Source organism: Haliaeetus leucocephalus, unplaced genomic scaffold, assembly GCF_000737465.1.
Source record: "Haliaeetus leucocephalus isolate CR32 unplaced genomic scaffold, Haliaeetus_leucocephalus-4.0 Scaffold808, whole genome shotgun sequence".
Lineage (NCBI taxonomy): Eukaryota > Metazoa > Chordata > Aves > Accipitriformes > Accipitridae > Haliaeetus > Haliaeetus leucocephalus.
The window spans coordinates 545,541-568,167 of NW_010973244.1; the positions used below are offsets into that span (position 1 = coordinate 545,541).

The following is a 22,627-nucleotide window of genomic DNA, read 5'->3' on the forward strand; positions in this document are numbered from 1 at the left end:
AACACTTTGTGGCATAACTGTATAGGAGTAATTTCACTTTTTCCTCCCACAAGCTGACTGCTTATGGCATTGCACAATGCATTCTTACGGTATAATACAGAAAAGCTGCTTAGTGCTACTGAGGAAGAGTTTTTTGGGGAAGTTTTTAAACTTGTCTACAGGCATGCAATAGCTCAAATATCATGGTGAAACAGCCCTTGAGCTCACTGGAGCATTTCGTTTACTAGGAATCAAAGCAGCTTTCCTGATCAGCGTAGTAAAGAATGGATAAATGAACAATATACCTGAGAATGTGTACTAGTCACTGAAAATTAACTGCTACAGAGCCAGGCAGTAATTCTTATGGGTGAAGCTTGACGTATGCAGACTTCTATGTTCTGCACTACAAAGCTCCTATCCTTCTGGTATTTCATCTACTGCATGTCCATAGATAATCTGCACCATTTTTTATTTTTGCTTCAGCTGTCTGTATTACCACAATAAAATATGATTGCTATGTTCTTGGGAGATCTATCCTTTTAATGATAATTTTGTCCTGTAACTATGCAGAGTAAATCGTAGTATTTCTAATATACTTAAAAATTTATTCCAGTATTATACAGATCTACACAGTGGACAACAAAAATCACTCTTCAGATTGCTAGACCAGCTCAGCCAACTGCCTGGAGGATATAAAAAGAAAATAATGAATTTACATAAACTAGAAATTCAGGTTTCTAAAATATAAATTATTTTAAGGTGTACCTACATGGCAATAAGCTACATAAGAACTTAGAGGTGTTACATTTTCCAGTTTTACAGATACACTGCAGTATCACTATACCATTGTTTCAGAGCTTATGATGTTAACTACTTGTTTAAACCTCACAATTTGATGGTAAAACAATGTATTTTTACTTTCAAACTCCAGTTATTAAAAGGAGGAAAACTATCATGTGAGTTCTGAAAAATGACTTTTCTTAGGGAAAAGATGCTTACATTTAATTTAATCAGTGAACATCATAAGGAGATTACATTACTGTGAAGACATTCTGAAAGATCCACTCCTCTGGATCAACAAAACAGAACACTGTTGAAATTAAAAATAAATATGTTTTTTGTTAACATTCAAATACACTTATTTAACTTAGCTATTAAATTGCTAAGGCCAAAAGAAACTCCCAGAGATCTGATCTTTGAAGGGTTAGATTTTTTTTTTTCCCCCACACGTAAATGAAACCATACACTACAACCACACTGAAAGCAGTCAAGACTCCTGTGCGTCTCAAGTTAAACAGTTCACTAATAAATTAAATCAGGACTAAAATAGTTTGGTGAGCTGAATTCACAGCAATTAATTTTTCTTTATGATATCTAACCATGAGCCCGACACAGCTCCAAACTGCAAAGCACATTAACTGATAGCAAGCACAAATCTCCAAACTGGATTTTTTTTCCTTCCCATTTTATTTCTCTTTTCTGTTCCAGAGTTAAGTAATAAGCTCAGGAAACGAACAGTGACGTAAGAATTGCATAACAAAGACTTACTAGGGAAACATTTTCACATCTTCTCTTTTCTGAAAATGTTCAATAAGCTGGATAACTTATAGAAACCAGTTTTAAATCACAATTATACAGAAATGATGATTAACAGAAACTACAGTAGCTTTGCATGGTCCTAACAGATTTGGTGTCACAGACTGGCATGGAAAACTAGGGGACTGCTATTTCTTCATCTCCAGGATTGCGCTTCCTGGCCCTCGATGTTTGGCACTGCATATGTTGCAGAACTGGACAGGAGATACCTAGAAATTAAAAAGAAAAAAAGAATCTCTTAGAGAAATGTAGCCATGTTACAATGTGGGAAGATGAATAAAAAAGTGCTAATGCCTTTCTCAACATCACTGTTCACGGTCAGGCTGTTCCCTGTCAACATATTCATGGATAGGTGTAGGAAGGCGATATAGAAGAATATAATAAAAGCAGGCTGTTCTGGAGTCAGAGGGCAGTACACCTCACCACCACCCTCCAGGAGAGTAAGGTCAGATTTCCTCCCCAAGAAAAATGAAAAATACAGAGTCAAAAGTATCACTTATTATCTTCATGGATAAAGAAGAGAGTAAGTCACTTGGTCAGCTCCACTGACCACTGGATGTCTTTAGTCACAGCTTAGTCACCGTCTTTGGATAGTGCTCCACAGATTTCCAACAGCTGAGAATATGGCCTGAATACTGTCCATCTGATATCAACTATGTGTTTATTGTTACTCCTGTGTTTAGCTCTGTGCAATGCTTTATGCATGCATTACTTTCCTTTCAGTATGTCACCAGTAACCAAGTACCAGTAACAAAACTGATTATCTAAGGCCAAGAAATACCACAGCAGTGGAGAATTTGGCTCAGATATACACAGATACCTGTGTATTCATTCACTAGATGTTCATTTTCAGAGAAAGATATGGAATCAGAAAAGCTTAAATTTCATTTTCTTTGCAATTTTGTTACCATTCTGATGTTTTGTTACCATTCCTAAATTCAAAACTGGTTGTATCTAGGAGTTACTTTTTTGGTTTGTTTTCACTGAAAAAAAAAAAAGAAAGAAAAAAAAAAGCGTTCCCTGATGAAGAAAAACGTGTTCTGAGCATAAAGATGATTACAAAGATATTTAAATATTTACTCTGAAATGATTGATTTTTTTTTTTTTTCCTTCCAGGTCAGAATCATTTAATATGGTTCACTTGAGAAAATATCTTTATTCTTGTCTTTAATTAAACATACTTAAAGTGAGAGCTGCAATGGAAAAGAATTAATAAAAAAATCAAACAGGTTGTATTCCCTGTATGTCTCAAAGCTGCATTGCATATTCAGATTGCAGAAAGTGATTAAAATACTTCTCAAACAGCAGCAATTTCTTTCTAATGTGGATGAACTTTAGTTGCTCCCTTTATTTAGTCACATACTACTATGGGGTATCATCACAAATTATTACTGTGATCATATTATAATTCCTGATGCCCTTCTCCATAGTTGACAAAAGGAAATAATTCAGAGAGATTAAGCTAGTTCCTTACTGTGTTAGATACTGGGAGGCACTCTTTGTGAAACATATGTCTGCAGTGGAACACTACCACGTTGAAGGACTTGGATGCATCTGGGAAAGAGAAAAGTAAATTCATCACAACAGGGCAATGAAACAAATGATTCAGTGGCTACAGCTGTATATGCCTGCATTCTATTATACACATAGAAACATAAAGTAACAGCTGTCATATTAATTTCTGAATTATTCTGGCTCATTTATAGAAACCATGGAGACTGATGGTTTCAGGTAATGTGTCCCAGTGATGGAGTTACAAGACAATTTTATTCTGTGGCTTAAATGCTGTATACCTTTTCATCAGAAATTTTTCATGTCAATATGTGCTACGTGCTAAATTTGGGGAGGGAGAAGAGTAAACTACCACCAAATAATTCAGCTGTTTTGAAGAAAAGCTAGCGAAAAGATTCTAGCGCTAGTGCGGGTTGAACCAGAACATTAAGCAGCTCTAGCACCTATGCTGCACACCATGATCTTAAAATTTGGCAAGAAGCTGCCAAAGTGCACAACGTGCCGTTCGATTCCCACATGAATATTTAGGCCAATTAGAAGCCTACATACAACATCCACATATCCAAAGAATAACCATCTCACTTATCAGCATCATCCACATTCGACTCCTTGGCTCCCATTCCCTTGACACACATACCTCAAGGCACTAGCACATTCAGCTCTGCCAGGTTTTCTATCACCATGTGACTGCTGTGGTCTGTATGCTGGTGCATGTGATCATAGTGTAGTTGTTTTTATTTATTTATTTAAGTGAAAAATGGTAGAAACCAGGTTAAAAACCATGTGATTCTATTGGCCTACACACACTCAGCAAACAAAAAAAATAGGTCCATACATATACTTCATCTTATATATTCTTGTTTGAAGATGCCATGACAGATACTCTCCTAGTAACACTATTTCTTCTTAAGATTCCCAGCAACTATATTGGTATTTCTGACCTATAGTTGCCTTGCAGAATATACATCTTCAAAATACTATACTGAGTTTGTTTCAAAACTAAGTTTAGAAGATGTTTTAAACCTATAGTCTGTTATAAGTTGTTTCAAATATGACAGCAGTGACTGAAGCCAAGAGTTTTCCACCACTCAGACTAAAATTTTATAATCTACAAGTTCAGTCTAAATTGTTCAACAGAGTTGGAAAAGATTTCGTGTCAAGACCTTAGTTTTGTGGTTGTAATAATCTTTGAGAATACGTATGTTGATGGAATTAAAAGCTGTCTTGCATTTCATGTATTTCAAAACAGAAAATAAGGAAGTCAAAGATGAATAAGAAAGAAAATCTGGTTTTTCTGCAATAAAAAAAGTTCAAACTAGACACCACTCCCATGTCAGAATTCATAAGCAAGCTTTGCACAGGAGACTGAAATTTATACAGTTATTACCAAGGTAGACTACTACACATTTCTATGAATAAAAGCACACAGTAGTTCCCCTAAAAATAAATAAAAAAAATAGACAACCTCTTTCTCTTCTAGAAAAGCATCCTACCTGAAGGAAGTATTGGAGACAGGCATGATTCACAGATATTCTCCTCTGGGAAAACAAAACAAAACAAACTTGTAACAGCTTTGTTAACAAACTCCATGTTTACTTTTTTTACAAAGCAGGCACAAACATACTGCTATTACAGAAATGGAGCCAGGTCTTAAAGTTTTTACTTAAGATGCCTAACAGAGTCTATTAAAAATTGAAGAGCAATACTGAAGCAGCATTTCTATTAACAGCATGAGAAATGCTTAGATCTTCTGATTCTGATGATGGCAGAACTGCAGGAGTGAGGCTGTTTAGGATCAGCGCTATAGAGGCACAAGACAAACTGAGAAAAAGGAACATAGGATGGGTGCCTGATACCTCTGCAGCATTTTGCAGCAGAAGCTCTGATTATCTGTCCTTCTGTCAGCTTTTGCCTCTTAGTATTAACACTCAGCTGATGAGAATTACAGCACTGCTCACACGCATCATTAACACCTTACCAAATATTTTCAGCTATTTTTGAAAACTATCTTGTAGCTTTTGCTTTGGTTACAGATTATTATTATCCGACTATCTGTATTGCCACTGAACAGCATTTTCACCTTTATAGACAAACACAATACATTACTGGTTATGCAGAGATTGATCAAGAGAAAAAGCTGCATGCTGGGTCTTGTAGTTTTTGAGATATGAGTAGCTCCTATGCAAAGGGGAAAGCAGCTAGTATCCTACTACACTCTACAGATAAGGTACAATACTCAGTCTTTTGGGCAGCTTCCAAAGTGGAGAGTCATGTGGCTCAGGTCTACAAACCAAGTGAAAGACTTCAAAACCTTGAAAGTCACCATGTTTCCTCCGTACCCACCGTCTACTAGAACACCCTTCATCTGAGTTCGATGCATTTTCTTCAATAAAGAAAGAGAATCGGCAACAAGTATCTTTTTGCAACCTTCCCGCAGCAAGATCTGGTGCAAAGAACACAAAACACAGTGGTTGTTGAATAGATGGGCATATCAACTACCTTGGCAAGTCTCCACTGGGTTTCTGCTGCCAAAGATAGCACAAGGAATGTTTAAGGCTTTTCAAGCTATTATAAAGGAGGGAAAGGAGGAACCTCCTATTACCACCACCACTACCTAAATGAAAAACCCACATTATAAAAAAACCAAACCCAAACCACTCAAAAAAATCAAATCCTTTACCAATATATTATTGTCATAAATTATGATCTTCTTCCCATGAGGTCATCTTAACAAAATACAACGGTGAGGGATTTTTACAGTGCCCCTCACAATTGGTTTCCAAACCATTTCAAAACTTCCTCTACCTGTATCTTTCCTGTCTTCTTTAGGAAAGGCATCTGATAATAATAAAACCTTTGTAAACACAGCAATTTGAAATTTCTTTTGTTCAAACATATTTCCTGCTGAGGTGTCATTTTGTAAGCAGTATTAAATGTCCATACAACTAACTAAAGGTCCAGAGTTTGTTCCTCTTCAGCAAAAGTCTCAGCCCCTTTTCTACTTATTTAATATTTTTCATTAGATTGACATGTCCTTGCCTGACAATGTTGTGAAACACAAAAAAGAATCAAGGGCATCAAAATTATACAGAGCCTTATTTCACAATACTTCATGAAGTAAGTATGAAAATATGACAAACTCAAAGAAGTCTTGTGGAATTTTATTTCCTCCTCCTGAACTGATGTTTGGAAATTGGTTTTCCAAGACAACAATTCCTCTGAGAAGTGCTTTCAAAAGAGGGTCACAGTCAATTCTAAGCTGAACAACCGTACCAAAAAAGTGGTATAAAGAGGCAATGTCCATTCCTTTCTCCTGATTATTTGCATTACAGGAGACATTGAGCATTCTAAAATAGTCCAAGATACAGCTAATTCAAATACCTAAAAAGAAGTATAGTAATAGATTTTACAGCCAGGTGAACACTGTCCAAAACCCTATCTTCTCACATACACATTGTGAAGTAATAAGGACACACTGCCAAGAATGATATGCAGTTAAGACTGCAAATGTGAAATACATTAAAAAAATTAAAATTGAGTAACACTTTAAGCATTTCAAACTGGACACATCAGTGGGTAAATGACATTCTCCGGTATTAGACACACTGAGCTATAAAACATTTCAGAGCACCAGAAACTGAATGCAGCTCTACAATACACCTAGAAAATTAATCATTTTTATCTGTGATAATCTCAGGAACTATTTGAGTATGTCTTTTCCCTCCCAACTTTATCCAAAGTCAAGAGAGAATGTTAAATTTTGTTTTAAATATAGAAAAATGTCACTAGCTTTGAAAAATACACTAGAAACTTTTTGCAAGGACAACTGAATGAGACTACCTTTCAGAATGAGTGCTTGCCTGATTCAAAATATTCTCAATCAGCAAATTATATCCCAAAGATAGGTAAATAATTTAGAGCAGATGAGGTCTTGGCTATATACTGGAGTCTGCTAGCTGCACTCAGCATACGCAAAGTATGTTTAAGTAAAAGGAGCAAAGCAAGCATATTAAATGAGAGGTGTGGAACAGAGATCCAATGGGAAGAAGGGAGCATGATTTGCTATTTTCTACTGAAAATACAGTGTGCCAATAGGAAAACTTAATTTTAAAAAAGAAAAATAAAGAGGGAAACAATAGACATCATTAGGTCACTGGAAAACCTCAATACTGTTTGATGCCTTAAAAAACAGAAGTAACAAATATCTTATAAGACACATGCACTATCTTTCCCCCATTATTTAAACTCCACTAACATTTTTCCATACTACATTCAATGACCATTTGTCAGACCTTATTTTGCTAGAAATGGAATATAGTAGGCAGCTATTGTTATATAAAAGGAAAAGTCACAATGGAGAATGTAAAATGTCAAATCTCAAGGTAATAAATCTCAACGCTTCTGCAGAAACAGTTTTGAAGAGCTCAAAGATGAGATGGATAATTTAAGAGTTACAGAAAGAGAAGCAGGAGAGGGAATTTGCAGGTGAGACAGAGGGAGAAAGAATGTTTGAATTAACTACTTCACATTAAAAGGAGGGAGAAGTATATAACTGTGCACCCTAAGATTAGGCTAAACTAGTTAAAACTGACATTCAGGCATAAATCTGTAATAAAACCCTGTTCCGGGGAGAAGAAATAGGACTCGGAGAGGATGAAACTGAACTTTTTTTACCCTTTAAAAGCACATCATTCTAAGCACAAGCAGGACAGCATAGTACACCTACAGAAAGAAGTTTTAGGCAGATGTAATGCTTTTTACTAAAGTAATGAAAACTGCTGAAACAGAAATATTTATTGCAAAAAAGAACCCTAGTTCATTTTCTGACTATATTAGGGAAGATGCCACTGCATAATTAAAATCAGAAGCCATAAAAACTTCTAATTAAAAAAATCCTGAATTACAAATGCCTAACATTATCTTTAAAGGAAAACACTGCAGTATGCAGTTAATTTGAAAGGGTATACTCAAAGCTCTGGGAATAAATTCAGGCCTTGATTCAGCTTAGCACTCAAACAAGTCCAAGTTTCTCAAGGATAATCAACCAAATTCTTCCAAATGGCATCATGACCACAATTAAAAGCACATTATTTTTAGTCTTTACAACCAAAAGGCGTATGTCCAGCTGTGCAAGCTGCCACCTGCCCCCTAGTGCCTCCAAGGTGTCTGAACAGCAGCTTATTCATGTTCAGGAATGAAACCCAACAATTTTTCCAGGTGCTGTTTCAAGCAGCATTCATTCATCAGATCATCATCGGGGTCTATCAGTTCATAAACTCTGTTATAGAATCATAGAATCATTTAGGTTAGAAAAGACCTTTAAGATCATCGAGTCCAACTGTCAACCATGCCCACTAAACGATGTTCTGAAGTGCCTTGCCTACACGCTTTTTGAATACCTCCAGGGATGGTGACTCAACCACTTCCCTGGGCAGCCTGTTCCAATGCCTGACAACCCTCTCAGTAAAGAAATTTTTCCTAATATCCAACCTAAACCTCCCTTGCCACAACTTGAGGCCATTTCCTCTCGTCCTATCTCCAGCCACCTGACAGCAGAGACCAGCACCCACCTCACTACAGCCTCCTTCAGGTAGTTGTAGAGAGCGATAAGGTCTCCCCTCAGCCTCCTCTTCTCCAGACTACACAGCTCCAGCTCCCTCAGCCGCTCCTCATAAGACTTGTGCTCCAGGCCCCTCACCAACTTGGTTGCCCTTCTCTGGACACGCCCCAGCAACTCAATGTCTTTCTTGTAGTGAGGGGCCCAAAACTGAACACAGGACTCGAGGTGCGGCCTCACCAGTGCCGAATACAGGGGGATGAAGGGATAGATGCGAGTTCTATGAATGGATGAATCTCTGTTATCCATCACAGTTATTGCAGGTTCAATCAAAGTGCAAACTAATAAGTCAACATTTGAGTAAATTGGCTAATCCACAAAATCTAGAGGTACTGCATCTGAACAAATTGCTTTTATATTTTAAAACTAGGGGATAAAAAAGTCTTGGAATAGTGACATGTTTTCAAGTTTTCTTCTGTTGTGGTTTAACCCCAGCCAGCAACTAAGCACCACGCAGCCGCTCACTCACTCCCCCCCATCCAGTGGGAGGGGGGAGAAAATCAGGAAAAGAAGTAAAACTCCTGGGTTGAGATAAGAACGATTTAATAGAACAGAAAAGAAGAAACTAATAATGATAATGATAACACTAATAAAATGACAACAGTAGTAATAAAGGATTGGAATGTACAAATGATGCGCAGGGCAATTGCTCACCACCCGCCGACCGACACCCAGCCAGTCCCTGAGCGGCAAAACCCTGCCCCCCCCACTTCCCAGTTCCTAAACTAGATGGGACGTCCTGTGACATGGAATACCCTGTTGGCCAGTTTGGGTCAGGTGCCCTGGCTGGGCATGAGAAGCTGAAAAATCCTTGACTGTAGTCTAAACACTACTGAGCAACAACTGAAAACATCAGTGTTATCAACATTCTTCACATACTGAACTCAAAACATAGCACTGTACCAGCTACTAGGAAGACAGTTAACTACATCCCAGCTGAAACCAGGACATCTTCTAACAACTGTCATAAAAGGGTGAGAAATTAAGCATTTCTTTCTGAAATGAGAGAGGTATTTAAACCTCTTCCAACACCACAAGCATTTCCTAAATTGCACTCAGGTATACACCACAGCTGAAAAGACAGCTATGTTATACATTTGGAAAGTTTAACAGTCTTAATTGTAACTCACAAGTGCACAAATAAGGGATTTTTCTATCAGCCTTCTCTGTGAGACGTGTGATACAATGCTTTAGAAACCTGGATTACCTGACTTATTTTAAGAAAGGCTCCTGCATTCCTCCTTCATAAGTTAAGACCACTGTGTAATCAGACACCACAGACTTAAAACATGTGTGAACCATTTCATATGCTTTTTCAATTTAATTTCCAGGGAACTGAATATAAAAGGCAAATACAGAGTTCAACAGTACATTTGAGAAAGAAGGTCTTTGTTAAGATCAAATCACTGTACCACTGATGAGTTTCAGTCCAAAAAAGTTGTATAAAAACAACATTAGTAGCACTGGTTTCACTGAAAAAAAATAATAGTTTGAATTTATATTTTACATAGCAATACTAGTAAATGCCGATTTTGCTACAATTTTCAAATAATAGCTTCACTGCCCTAACTGTGTTGGCTAAGGGAGTTTTTAAAAATTGTTAAATTCCTAATGGGAACAGACGTTCTGTATGAGTCTCAGAGAAGCAATGTCCATGTGTGGGAACCAAATTAAAGTTACACTGACAACAATTTTTCAGTTGTATGGAGATAAAGTTGAGTTTTGATTCTGTGTCTTTGAAAGCACTTTTAAATGCAAGCAGTAAAGATGAAAATTATTAAACTTTTGTCAGGGTATCAATATGGCTTGACTCAATTTGGTTAGCTTGCCATAGATTTGAATGGTATTTAGTTATGTTGAAAATGTTGTCGGAAGAATGGTGATTTATTTTCCATTAAATAAAAAAAATGTGCTAGGAATGTGTCATTTCTAATAAATAAGCAGGTTTCTCCTTTAGACAACACATCTTCAGGAGTTTATAAATTCAAAGGAAGTAGTGTGTGGTCAATTTTATCTATAAATTTATGGCACCAAAGAACTAGGTTTCAGGAGTTAAGATATAAAATACAACGAACAAGTTTTAGACTACACTTTACTTGATAAATACTCCTGCTAAAATTCAGACAACTATAACTTTGTCTTTGTTGCCTATGTCCTCGTAACTTTGTTGTCTATGAATGTTACTGCATATACACCCTAAAATCAGTATTATTTCAGCAGTAAATAAGCTTTCATCACTACAATAAATCAGTGTCACTCGATTATGTACTACATTATCATACATTATCTCAGATGATGACAAAGAGAAAACATTATAATAAATGATCCTCAGGAGGGAAAAAACAAACAAACAAAATCACTTGGAGTTTTAATCCCAATTCAGAAATACACTTAAATGAGTACTTAAATCTTTTCCTGCTTAGGAGAATACTTAAGAGTGTGCTCAGTTTTGAGTTCATGGCAGAACTGCATTTCCTGAAACTGGAAAATAAAAATGGGTATTCTTGAAGAATAATAAGGCATCTTAATAGATCCCTACTTCTAAAGCAGAGCTGTAATGCCAGAGCAAAAGCAAATTAGTAGTACTTAATTGAAGCTGCAGCCTAAGAACAAAGTCTCATGTGATCTACATTTTATTTTTACCCAACAGAATACCTAATTCTATCTTAGTGCCATGCTTGGTTGGTTGGTAGTGAACAGATACTAACTCCTTTTCAAAGGTGTAAGTTAACCACATTACTTTAGAGCTGAGGTGAGCTTAGAGTAGTACATAGAACAGCTGCAGTGGTTCATCTAACAGGTGGTAATTTGTTGAAGTGAAGCAATTAGTCTGCAACATGCCAACATTAATAAAAACATAAATTATTCAGGGAAGATCCCAGATTAAAAAAAAATAACAAATTTTGTTGCATTAGTAGACTTCCTTGTCGGATTCTCTAATGCACACTGTAAGCCACATATGACATGCTTTGGCAGCCACTCAAATTTGATTCACTTGGTTTTGCTGAGATGTAAAGAATTGTTTTCAAAAAGACAAAGTCTGTCAAAGGCACTGCTTTTAGCTCCTACTCATATTTCAAATCACATCTAATGTAGAGTTTACTGCCATGGAAATTTAGGAGCATAACAGGAAATTTGCATCCACATACTTACATAAGCATAAAACAATCTTATCAGGGCTTGCAAAAGGAGGCCACAATTAAATATAATGGCAAAGCTCTAATACCTTTCGGGGAACCAACATTATGAAAAGATCAGCATAGCTTTCACTTCAGGCAGTGACTTGCAAGCCAAGCAACAGGTTCTAAATTCACCTGCATGCCTCCTTTGTGGATCTTGACACAAGATTTTTTTTTTTTGCCTTTGAAAATGGGAACAATAAAACTTACCAGCATACAGAGCTTGAGATTCAAAGAGATGAAATTACAGAAAGTCCTAGCCAGTGAAATTTGGGCTTCTGTATGAGTTCAAAATGTCTGGTACGTTAGGTGATACAAATCAGGAAGTTTTTACCAAAATCCAAAGAGTTGTGCCAGGCCAGAATAGAGGACATGGACGTCTCACCATGAACCTAAACAACATGATGCGAAGGTGTGACCAGGCATCATGCAAACACACGAAAGGCTAGCTTTAAAAAGCTATATAAGGCAGCAGTAATGATGAAGCTAGGGCAGAATTGCCCTCAGCGATGAGAGGCCACTTACGACACTTGAAGTTCCAGCCATGTCCTGAAGCTTACACTGAATGCAGAAACAGTCCTGCTATATAAAATTGGAGCTTGCCAATCTAAAGCTACTTAGGTGAGTGTGCAAGAGCTGCGATTGCATATCCAAATTTCAGTGTAGACACACCATCTGTTCATAAACAGTGCACTGTACATCGCCTGTAACACTTCAGGAACAGTCTTATTTTAAGCTATAGCTTACATTTCTCTAAATAAAAATAGTGACCCCCCCCCCCCTTTTTTTTTGGCCTTTTTTGTTTTGCTATCATACAAGCAAGACAAGCACAATTTCTATTATTCCTATGAGATCTAAATTTTAGCCCTAGAGCTATCCAAATCTACTTCGAAATGAATTAATCTGAAATCCATGAAGCATTTCAATGCTAACAGCAAATAACTTTAGCTATCATTCTGAAGGTTAAATACATACTTTTAATCCCAAAGTAATTTTGTTAAAAGGTATTTGAAGACAAAATGATTCTTCCCCCCCTCAAAACATGACCAAATGATGTCATCAGCTTTGTCTGAAGCCACGCAATATACTTTGCATACGTGTAAAGCTGCAGCTATGCACACAGCACTTTCTCAGTCTGCCTGCAGACACACCAAAAATTACATTTTGATTTCAAGAGAATGCAGGAACAGGAGGATCAGCAGTGCAAGGAGCAGGGTATTGACAGCAACAAGATAAAAGTGCAACTGTTCAAATGCAGCATGCTATTTAGCTAGTATCAGTTTGGAAGGATATTAGTATCTCATGAATTCAATTAAAAACTAAAAGTAATGTTACAAAGTGAAAAGTCATAATCTAAAGCCCCTATGATAATAAAATAATGGAAAAGCCTTTGAAAGGCTTAAACCCTGCCTTTTTTAAAGGCCTTCTGACATCACTGAAGGCTCTAGCAGATACAAGCTTTATTTGGCCTGGTAAGAGACCAACCACGACCTTACTGAAAACTGTCAAGCCCATCTATTGGACATCTATTTGCTAGAGATGTCCAAAGACTAATAGCAGATGGGAAACAAATGTTTATGAGGTTCAGAAAGTTGGAGTTTCAGCTGCTTTCTGGGCTACGTTTTCTTGGGACTCCGCACACCCACACCGAGGCATTCAAACTGCTCTATACCCTTATGTCTCTCAATAGAAAGGTGCAGAGCAGCATCACAGAGAACTCAAGTTTGGGCCTCCTTTGGTAGCAGGGAGATTTAAAGTATGCAATGCAACACACTCTGTTGTTACTTTCAGGAACATTGAAGGGCACGCTTCTTGTAACTTCTTAGAAACACCCATCAGAACCACTCATGTAGGGAACTGCACATATCTGTATAATTATGCTGGGATAAGAAGTCCCACAATACAATGAGCAGTTCTTTTTTTTTTTTTAAATGCATAGACGTCACCACATTCTGCACAACAGATACGAATTTGATTTTTAAAGATCATCTTCCTTTAATTAGTATGACACTCAACATACGGCTCTAATACCTGGTGAATGTTTTAGTGAGTGCTCCTCATATATGAAACAGAATGAAAAGTACTGGTCATGAGACTTTCCAATATTAGACAGTCAGACAGTATAAAAATAGTCTGAATCATCCAAGATCCTTCCAGTTCTACTTAGCCACCAGGCTTATGATAGCATGGTAGAGATTTAGAAGTGCTAGAAGCCATCAAGAGAAGAGACTATTTGTCTTGACAAATTTCTACCCTTTTTGTCATAGTTCTGTACCAACCCACAGTGCCAATGACAGATGTCTGAACAAAATGAACAAACCTTCATGATAGCCATTTCTCGTGCTGTTCAGTGGCAAAGCGGTTTTGCTGTCTCTCTGAAAATGAGAATCACAGGAAGAACACAACATTCACCTGCAAGTTGTAGTCCTGAAGAATTTTCACTAGTGAGTCTCTCAAATTAGGAATCTCCATGCCTTCCTTAATGCGGTGGATCAAAAGAATGGGATCAACGTGGGTTCCAATATTGTTCAACAAACCAGTAATAAAAGCTGTGAAAACCAAGAGGCAAAGGAATTAAGAAAGAAATCTAGCAAAATACCTGATTAAAGGATGCTTTGGTGACAAGCTGCAGGCTTTGGCTGATTCTATGACAGTTCTCTACTACGCAGTAACACTAAGCCTCTTTTATATAGCCTTCATACATTTCTTGCAGCTGTTATTTACTTGAATACAGGGCTTTGGGGAAGAGAGGAAGATACAGTTTGGCAAGTCACAGAAGGTCTAAGGTATTCAGAAAAGGGGTAACAGAGTATCCAGCACAAATCCACAAGTAAATAATGCATTTCAATTCAATAAAAAGGGCACTCGAGCAAATAGAGCCAGAAAATTAACTACATTATGTGACTACTCCATTCCCAGTTCCAGGGTTTAAAAACAACTTTTCAAGCACTTAACCTAACTCCAACATGTTTCTAAACATTGGTGAGAGTGACACAAAAGAAGTCTTTTGCTTTTTGAAGTGCACCTGCCTAAGTGAAACACTAGAAGAATGAACCTCAAGGCTGTGTTTCTTCAGACCCCAAAACTAAGGACTATCAGTGGATTTGCTCTGCACATGGGCAGATGGAACTGAGAGAATTCTATATGGTTTGAATCCCTTTTGCTCTAAAGATATCAGTAATTGTAGCATCACTTTTAGTGATGCACTGCATTTAAGTATGGGTAAGTTGAGAATGCCATTCTTCTAAAGGAGTAACAGATTTTGGTTGCTTCTTCCTGTCAGAATTAGTGGCAAAGGGATGAAAAGATTTGTATTCTGACACTAATCCTACATGACATTCAATGCTTCAGAAAAAAGATCCCAAGAGAGACTTTAAAGCCTTGATTTAAAGCCCAGAAGAGGCTGCAAAACTAATGGAGTAGATAGTTAAAATAATTCCTTATTTTCTCAGTCCTATGAACTCCTCTGGATCTGCTTCCTGAACAAAACTGATGTTGCTTATGAGATTCTGACAGCTTTTGAGTCCATCTAAACTTTAAACTGTAGTAGCTATTCATATAATGGATGAAAGACAAAATTCACTCATTGTTACAGATCTTACCTTTGGGCCACAGAAACAAAACAAATTAGATATTCTACTGAGGGGCAGAAAGGTGTATGTTCTTTCTTCGTTTTCAGAATTTCAAAGAGAAGTAGCTGCAATAAACACACTACACAACATCTTCATCACGCCTGCAGACTGTATTTTGAGGCTGTCTAAAAATAAAGCCTCATTCTGCCAAATTAAAAACACCATTCTCCCCTTGATTTGTCATTAAGGACATAACTATGTAGAACTTAATCAAACGTTAAATCCCTAAGCACTCATTCTGTAGCATGCCCACACATTGCCTTACTGGAAGTTTTTATTCACAGGAGGACAGCTATGTTGTGCTCCACAAACCAGAACACCTCCCTGGCCATCCATAAGCACCTTCTCTAACATGCTAACATGCACGTGGATAATTCAATCCTTTAACTGCAGTAGCATTCCACAAAAAAATACACATGCAAGGCTTCTGCGAAACTATCCCACTTACGTGGTTTGTCAATAGAATATAAAATGAGGTCTTCCCAAAGTTCTCCATCATCTTGTTCCTTGGCAAATTCAATAGCTTTATCTACATCTTGCAATTCTTCCATTATCATCTTCAAGGCACTGCGGCTATTACCCATTCTGCCTAGGAGTCAAAAATAAGTAGATTATAAATCCTAAACGCTTATCAATGCTCAGTGCTTTAAGAAGGTCTTTCAATATAAATTTTATAAGTGTGAAGTTGCCTCAGACTAATTCAACCAAAAGCAAATCTATCTAATCTAATCTGATGTAGGAACACAAACCCCAGAGCAATCAGTATAATCTAAATAAGCACTTGGAGCACTGGGACCTGGAGCCTTTCTTGAGGATGTGTTGGGTCATATTAGGGGTTCTGAACTGCAGCAACATCTAACGTAAGGGGGACTGTGTGTATGTGTATGCATGTGAACTATGACGTGAAATGCCCGCTTTAAGAGCCCACATGGGCACTCTTAATTTGCAGTTAAGTATAGCACAGCTTACACCCATGGAAAATGAGAGGAGGGAAGAGGAAGAAGTAGTAGAAACGCTAACTATTCTTTCTATAAATTAATGAGTAAATCCTACTTTGCTCTCAAACGGTCCACAAAACATTCTTCTTACTAAAACATTGATTAAAAAACCACTTTCCATTCTGTTCATGACTAATACATAAACATACATAAAAATCTTAAGTCTTACAATGCCTCCCATTCAGAGGTAGATTCCTTGGCCTGCTGGAGGAGTTAATTTACAATTAATTTTATTTAAAAAAGAGAAAAGGAAAAAGAAAAAAGGCAACATAAGCAAATCTTCCACCTCAGCAAAAGATAATACTAAGCTTCTGAGAAGTATTCAGAATAAAGCATTTTTCTCCCCTCTCTTCAAACTGACAGTATTACTCTCCACTTAGAGATTGTCTCAAAAATATCTGCCCCCCAACCTGTTCCCCATAGCCCCCCAACACCTCCAAAACCCCAGAAGAATCAAATCAGAAATGCAGTAACACAATATATGGAGTTAAGACATAACATGAATAATCCAGTGCTTTGTTTTATTTTCTAAATCATGTTATTCAGTTGTACTGACTGCATGTCAACTTTGTCTCTGGGAAAGAGTGTTAAACGATGTTAAGACAATACATCATATATTTTCGCAGCATAAACTTTATGACAAGATTAAAAGCATGTTGTAATTTATCACATTGAGTGTTACTTACTTAGAAGATAGACTGTCTCTTCTACAAAGTTCCTCTGTTGGCAGATCTCAAGAGCCTTGAATTTAAGGGAAGGGGGGAAGGAAAGAGAATACAGGGAACCATGTAACATGATATTTTATTGATCACAAATGCTGCAAGAGGCTTAAAGATATTTTTCCATGAAGTTGCATTACTCATTTTGACAGGAATAGAGCTCCCTTAATATGCACTGTCAGGTCCTCTGGCATTAATTAAGAGAAGAAACTCCATGGCATTTTTTTTATTTTTCTCCAAGATTAAATAAATCTGGGGACAAGACAGGTATTTCAGTCTGGATTATGCCAATCTCTACCTTTAAATCTACTGGCAACTTCTTTCTTCTGCTTCCAAAAGTTGGTTAGTCCAAAAGCATTAAGGTTATCTGCTGTCAGACTTGCTTCCTGTGGGTGGACTTACAAGGTTTGTAGTGATGGAGGTCTGCTTGACATTTATTCCTAACACAAGACTGTAGATCTCCTCAGGATAACCAGAATGGTTTTGGGAGGTAGAGTGCCCTCCAAATTTTGTACCAGTGACCTCCAAGAAGACAATACAAAAATAATCTAGTGCAAATATGAAAGAATAAGAAGGAAGCATTTCTTGTAAAGTTGGTTTAAAGACCTGAGGGCTAAATACCATAAGCAGTTACAGAATCTGAGTGTAGTTGAAAAACACTTAGCACAATCACCAAAACTACCAAACTGATTACCAACAAGTTTTTAGTAAAAGAAAATTGGCAGGGCTGGTATGCCATAAACAATGCCATGTCCATTTTCAATTTGGAAGCAGAAATCAAATTCAAGATTCACAGCATTCCTGTGAAGACAACTGTTCACCGATAGAAACTTTCATACTTGGAAATCAAAACTATAAATGCATAAGATACAGCTATAGCTAGAGATGTAGGTAGGAATTAACTTTTCCTTCCATTCTCGAATTATTTCAGATGGGTTACTATGAAGATTAGAGGTATGGGCAATGAATTTCGGAGTAAGTGTAAGTGAATTACCAACCAGCTACGTCAGGGGAATGAAGGTATGAATAATACTAATAAGTTATAAACACAGCTGACAAGACTTTTTTCTCTCCGCTTAGAAGTTAAACTACAAAGTACCAGGTATTCAGTAATTCTGGATGCTGCATATTTCTTGACTGTCATGCTCCCTCTAGAGGAAAACATGGAACATTCATACTTCTCTTTCAGTTCATTTTATAAAACATTTGCTGAACTGCACTTAAATAAAAGTGGCTTACTTTTAAAGAACAAGAATTATTTCTTCCTGCCAGGTTTATAATTTCTTTAAAGCAATAATGAGCATGAATTTGTTCAAATATCATTGCTTTTTGTAGTTTATACACTGCACTGGAATCTGCTTAACAGGAACTTAAAATACTGGTAACTGGGAAATTCTTGGTCCCCTTATTTCCTTAGAACAAAGATTTGTATGTGGCAAAAAGTGTTACTATATGATATGAATGGTAAGAAGTATAATTACAGAATTAGCAGTGACAGTAAATTCAACTAAGTTTTATACAGTGTTGACATCTTTCCTCACTTCTTTAGCTTCTTACTGAAACATATTAACATTTTAATGTAAGGTTAGAACGACGCTTTTTCTAACATCCTTTTCTCTGCCTTTGGTGATTATTGCACCAGACCTTCCAAAGGTTCACAGGTCTCTGACATACTTTTGCTCACAGCCCATAACTTCAGCAAAGCAGTGTCAGCAATGTGCTTGCATCATTTACACACAGCACTGTTCTGCACCACCCATCACTGAAGATAGGTGGCTGGATCTACAATAACTAAAACCAATTTGCACCAAAAGAAAAAAAAAAAGTGCAGGTAAAGTTTTATGCATAAAACCGTGACCACGCAAATAATACATAAGGCAAAAAACTCAGAGAGAATCAGAGAGTTAAAACCAAACATTGTAGACAAAAAGTCTCTGGCTGGAAACCTCTCAGGCTCATTGCCTAAAAAGATCATTGAGACAACCTAGTTTCATGTGACAGTTTCAACAAAGACCAAGCCTGCAATCCTAACAAAGTATTTTGCAGTTGTTTCCTGCTGCTGCATAGTAAAGTTGACAAAATAAGAGAGGTGCCAGGAACAATACTAGTTCTCTTTAAAATGTCTACCACGTAAAATGCGATATTCAGCATAACATTTAAAAATACTGCTGTCATCATTATTGCTGCATACAGAGAGGCATCCTTTCACAGAGTCTGCTCTGCTCAGCCATTAACAGCAACAAACAGAAATAATAAAATACTGGCCCAACTAAAAAGGAAAACTGAAATTTCCATTCGATTCACTTGAATTCAAGCAGGGGAAAAAAACCCAAGACTGCCCTTAACTTTATTTATTTATTTATTTTAATTTGACAAGAATGTGAAAGGAAGGAAAATGTAGAAAGGTTAAAGAAGGTGGAAAGATGGTATTCTGTAAAGTTCCAAGTCTACTGGTGGAAGTATAAAGACAGAATACTTTTAGCTCTGCTAGTTCAGCGACTGTTATATCGTGCATATTATTTGAAAGCAACTAAGACATTAGAATACAAAGTTAGAAAAACTCCAGTTACAGCTACTCATTTTTCAAGATCTAACAGTGACTAGTCCTAGATTTGGCAAAATGATTGTTGATTTCTTGCAGCCACAACGTGCTGCTCAGTCAGGCCAGGCACTGATGAGTAGATATGCTGTAGGTACGCATCAAGTGTGAATTCAGAACTTCTGCATTAAAAATCCCCACCAATTCCTGCCCTGTGAGCTGAGAGGAAGGTCTCAGCTGTCAGCCAGCTCTGCAAACCAAACTTCTGCATGTGATGGTCACAAACTCAAAGGATCCCTCCTTTCGGCAGCAGAGGGCAGTACCACACCCAGTTACAAATTCACAACACTACAAGCTACAGACATAAAAATCGAGGATCTGTGTTTTAGATTTTGGGGGCTTACCTTCTCTAGTGGACAGTGCGTGCTGTCTCTGAGAAATGGTAGTAAGTTTGGACGATCATATTCAGCATAAAGGCTGATCTGTTTCTCATGATATCGTTGGCCTTTATGGTGGTCTCTTTTAAAGAGCTTGTGCAAATACTAGGAATCAAAAAAGAGAATCGGAACTCAAAATCGCTTATACAATATTATTCATTCTCCACCAGTAAAAAAACCCTCCTAATTTCCTCAGGAATATGCTAACATACTAAAAGGCACAGAGATTAAATCCTGATACAAAGGACTAACTATATTTTTCTGAAGTACACTCATCACAGCAATCTCCAAAACCAGCTCCGTAAAACAGGTTTTCAGCTACACTTAAGTAACTGTTCTTTAACATTTGAAGAAGCTACTGGATTTTGAATTTTATGTAAAACTTCAGAGAAATATGTCAAATAAAACATTTTGGTTATCTAGATATGCTTGATCATTGCAGATAACTATAGATCAAATTTTTACCACATGAAATGTTTTAACCAAAGCACCTTGAAGTATAGATACTATGGAAAAGCTCCTTCCTCCCTAGATGAGCACAAAAAAGCCTTGAGAATAATCATGAGGGTCACTTTTATTCAAAGGGAAGTAGGCTTCACACTTTGAAACTAATGCATCCCTTCCACAAACTGACAGTCAGTCGTCTCTGCAAAGCTCCTGGGCTGCAGGCTGCACACTTCATAGAGCTGCTTCCTATTATCAGATCTCTAACACATAAACCTGCTCTCCACCAGATTGATGCCCTGAGCCACACCTGTACCCAGCAGCAAGTTAAACTTCCCTCACTAATACAGACCAAGCCCACAGTTACACATTACGTATTCCACTGACAGCACATTCAAACCGAAGAGGTGCTTTTGGAATAGCAATGTGGAGCCATGGCCTTACAGTGATACTATAACTCTGCACAAACAAGAACATTCCTGCAGCGTATGGAAGTTACAGCTCTAGAAAGAAAAGCAGTTCACTGTCTCTATGGATCAGCAAAATGTGCTTCAGAGTTGCACCCACCATCCAACCCCATTTTTGTGTAGGGAAAGAGGAGGGATACAAGCAAGAAGTAATTGACCAGAGAAGACAAGTGTCTGCAATGCCATAATGAGTACCTCATGGTATGTTAACAAGTAAGCAGTATGTTACGAAATTCTCACAGGTACACATTTTAAAATTATTTTACTATTGTAAAAAATGCTATGGCCATGTTAAAAAATGGATTAGCAAAAGTAGCCACTCTGGCTCTGATGATTTATGACATTTCAGTGTCATGTACGCTTTGACAGGATAACCACATCTGTAAAAGATATGCCCAGCGAAGGGTTTATTCAGCTCAACTTGAAAGCAACAGAATATAGAAATATTTACCACATGCTGTAGCTCAGGCCTGTTTTCTAATTCTTCAACGACTCTGTCAATCTGAAAGAAAACAAACAAAACCCAAGAGATGAGCAAACATGTGATGAACAGCATGTTTACAGGACTGAAAGGATGGGTAATACAAGCAAGCATTGGACTGGCATGCCATGAACTTGTAATACTTACGGAAATTTTATCTTCGTTATCCAAAAGCATGTCTACTGCTTTCTAAAGTAAAGAAAGAGAACCCAGTTATGAAACAGGTACACACATTTTCTCACACTCTATATAGTATTATGCTTGTTCACTGATGGGTGTCAGATAGATATTGCAGACGTACTCTTTTCAGCAACAGTAATTCAGAGAGCAGTTTGCATAACATCAGCATTCCCCGATAGCACAGCATTACAAAAGAACACATCATGTATTCTTTCAGAATACTTCTCCTAAGTTTCCACACTAATAGCAATCAATACTGTGCACTTATATTGCAGGTGAAGTACACCCATCGAACCATGGGTCACAGGCAGTCACTGTCAAATGACGTAGAAATACTATTTGTCCCATTGCAAAATGGAACTGCAGGGTGACGGCTGTATAAGAAACACACGACCCAACTTGCCTTACAACTGGATTCCCCCAAACTATCTGCACACCAGTACTGTAACAGAAGCAGATAAGACCATGTAAGCAGAGTGGCCACTGGGATTCCAGTTCTGCTTCCTCTTACATGAGCAAACTTTGCTTCACATTCAAAAAATGCAAAACCACAGATTGATACGATTTACTCTATTTAATAAAAACGAATTATACTCTTTTTCCCCCCATGTAGTTTAGAATGAGCGTACCAAAGCTGATCATCTTTGGTAGAGATGGCTCCATATTTTAACTCCAGTGCTTAAACAACCACTGCAATGAAAAAAGAGCAGATCTACTTGGTTTCCCCCCAAGGATCATACCAAAACTCATTTGCTGAGGTTTTATAGCCAACTGAGAAGAAAGAAGATTGAATTCAGCACAAAATGCACACTTCTTGATTTTTGGAATTTAGGTTAATAACCTTGCA

The 22,627-nt window shown here is 37.3% G+C and overlaps 1 protein-coding gene across 3 annotated transcripts in view; it reads right to left on the reverse strand.

The window, feature by feature from the left end:
- Positions 1 to 1,240: 1,240 nt before the first annotated feature.
- The window catches only part of VPS41 (vacuolar protein sorting 41 homolog (S. cerevisiae)), a 110,018-nt gene continuing 88,631 nt past the window's right edge, over positions 1,241 to 22,627 (reverse strand). The window contains exons 17-26 of one of the 3 annotated variants that reach the window (XM_010581771.1): positions 21,748 to 21,789; positions 21,571 to 21,621; positions 20,176 to 20,313; positions 17,200 to 17,254; positions 15,964 to 16,104; positions 14,296 to 14,432; positions 5,431 to 5,530; positions 4,581 to 4,625; positions 3,050 to 3,129; positions 1,241 to 1,784 (exon numbers count right to left, since the gene is read on the reverse strand). In XM_010581771.1, coding sequence (XP_010580073.1) covers positions 1,704 to 1,784; positions 3,050 to 3,129; positions 4,581 to 4,625; positions 5,431 to 5,530; positions 14,296 to 14,432; positions 15,964 to 16,104; positions 17,200 to 17,254; positions 20,176 to 20,313; positions 21,571 to 21,621; positions 21,748 to 21,789 — 870 coding nt within the window. In that variant the 3' untranslated portion in view covers positions 1,241 to 1,703. The remainder of the gene's footprint in view (positions 1,785 to 3,049; positions 3,130 to 4,580; positions 4,626 to 5,430; positions 5,531 to 14,295; positions 14,433 to 15,963; positions 16,105 to 17,199; positions 17,255 to 20,175; positions 20,314 to 21,570; positions 21,622 to 21,747; positions 21,790 to 22,627) is intronic. The other 2 variants (XM_010581769.1, XR_775282.1) reach the window with 2 other exon arrangements.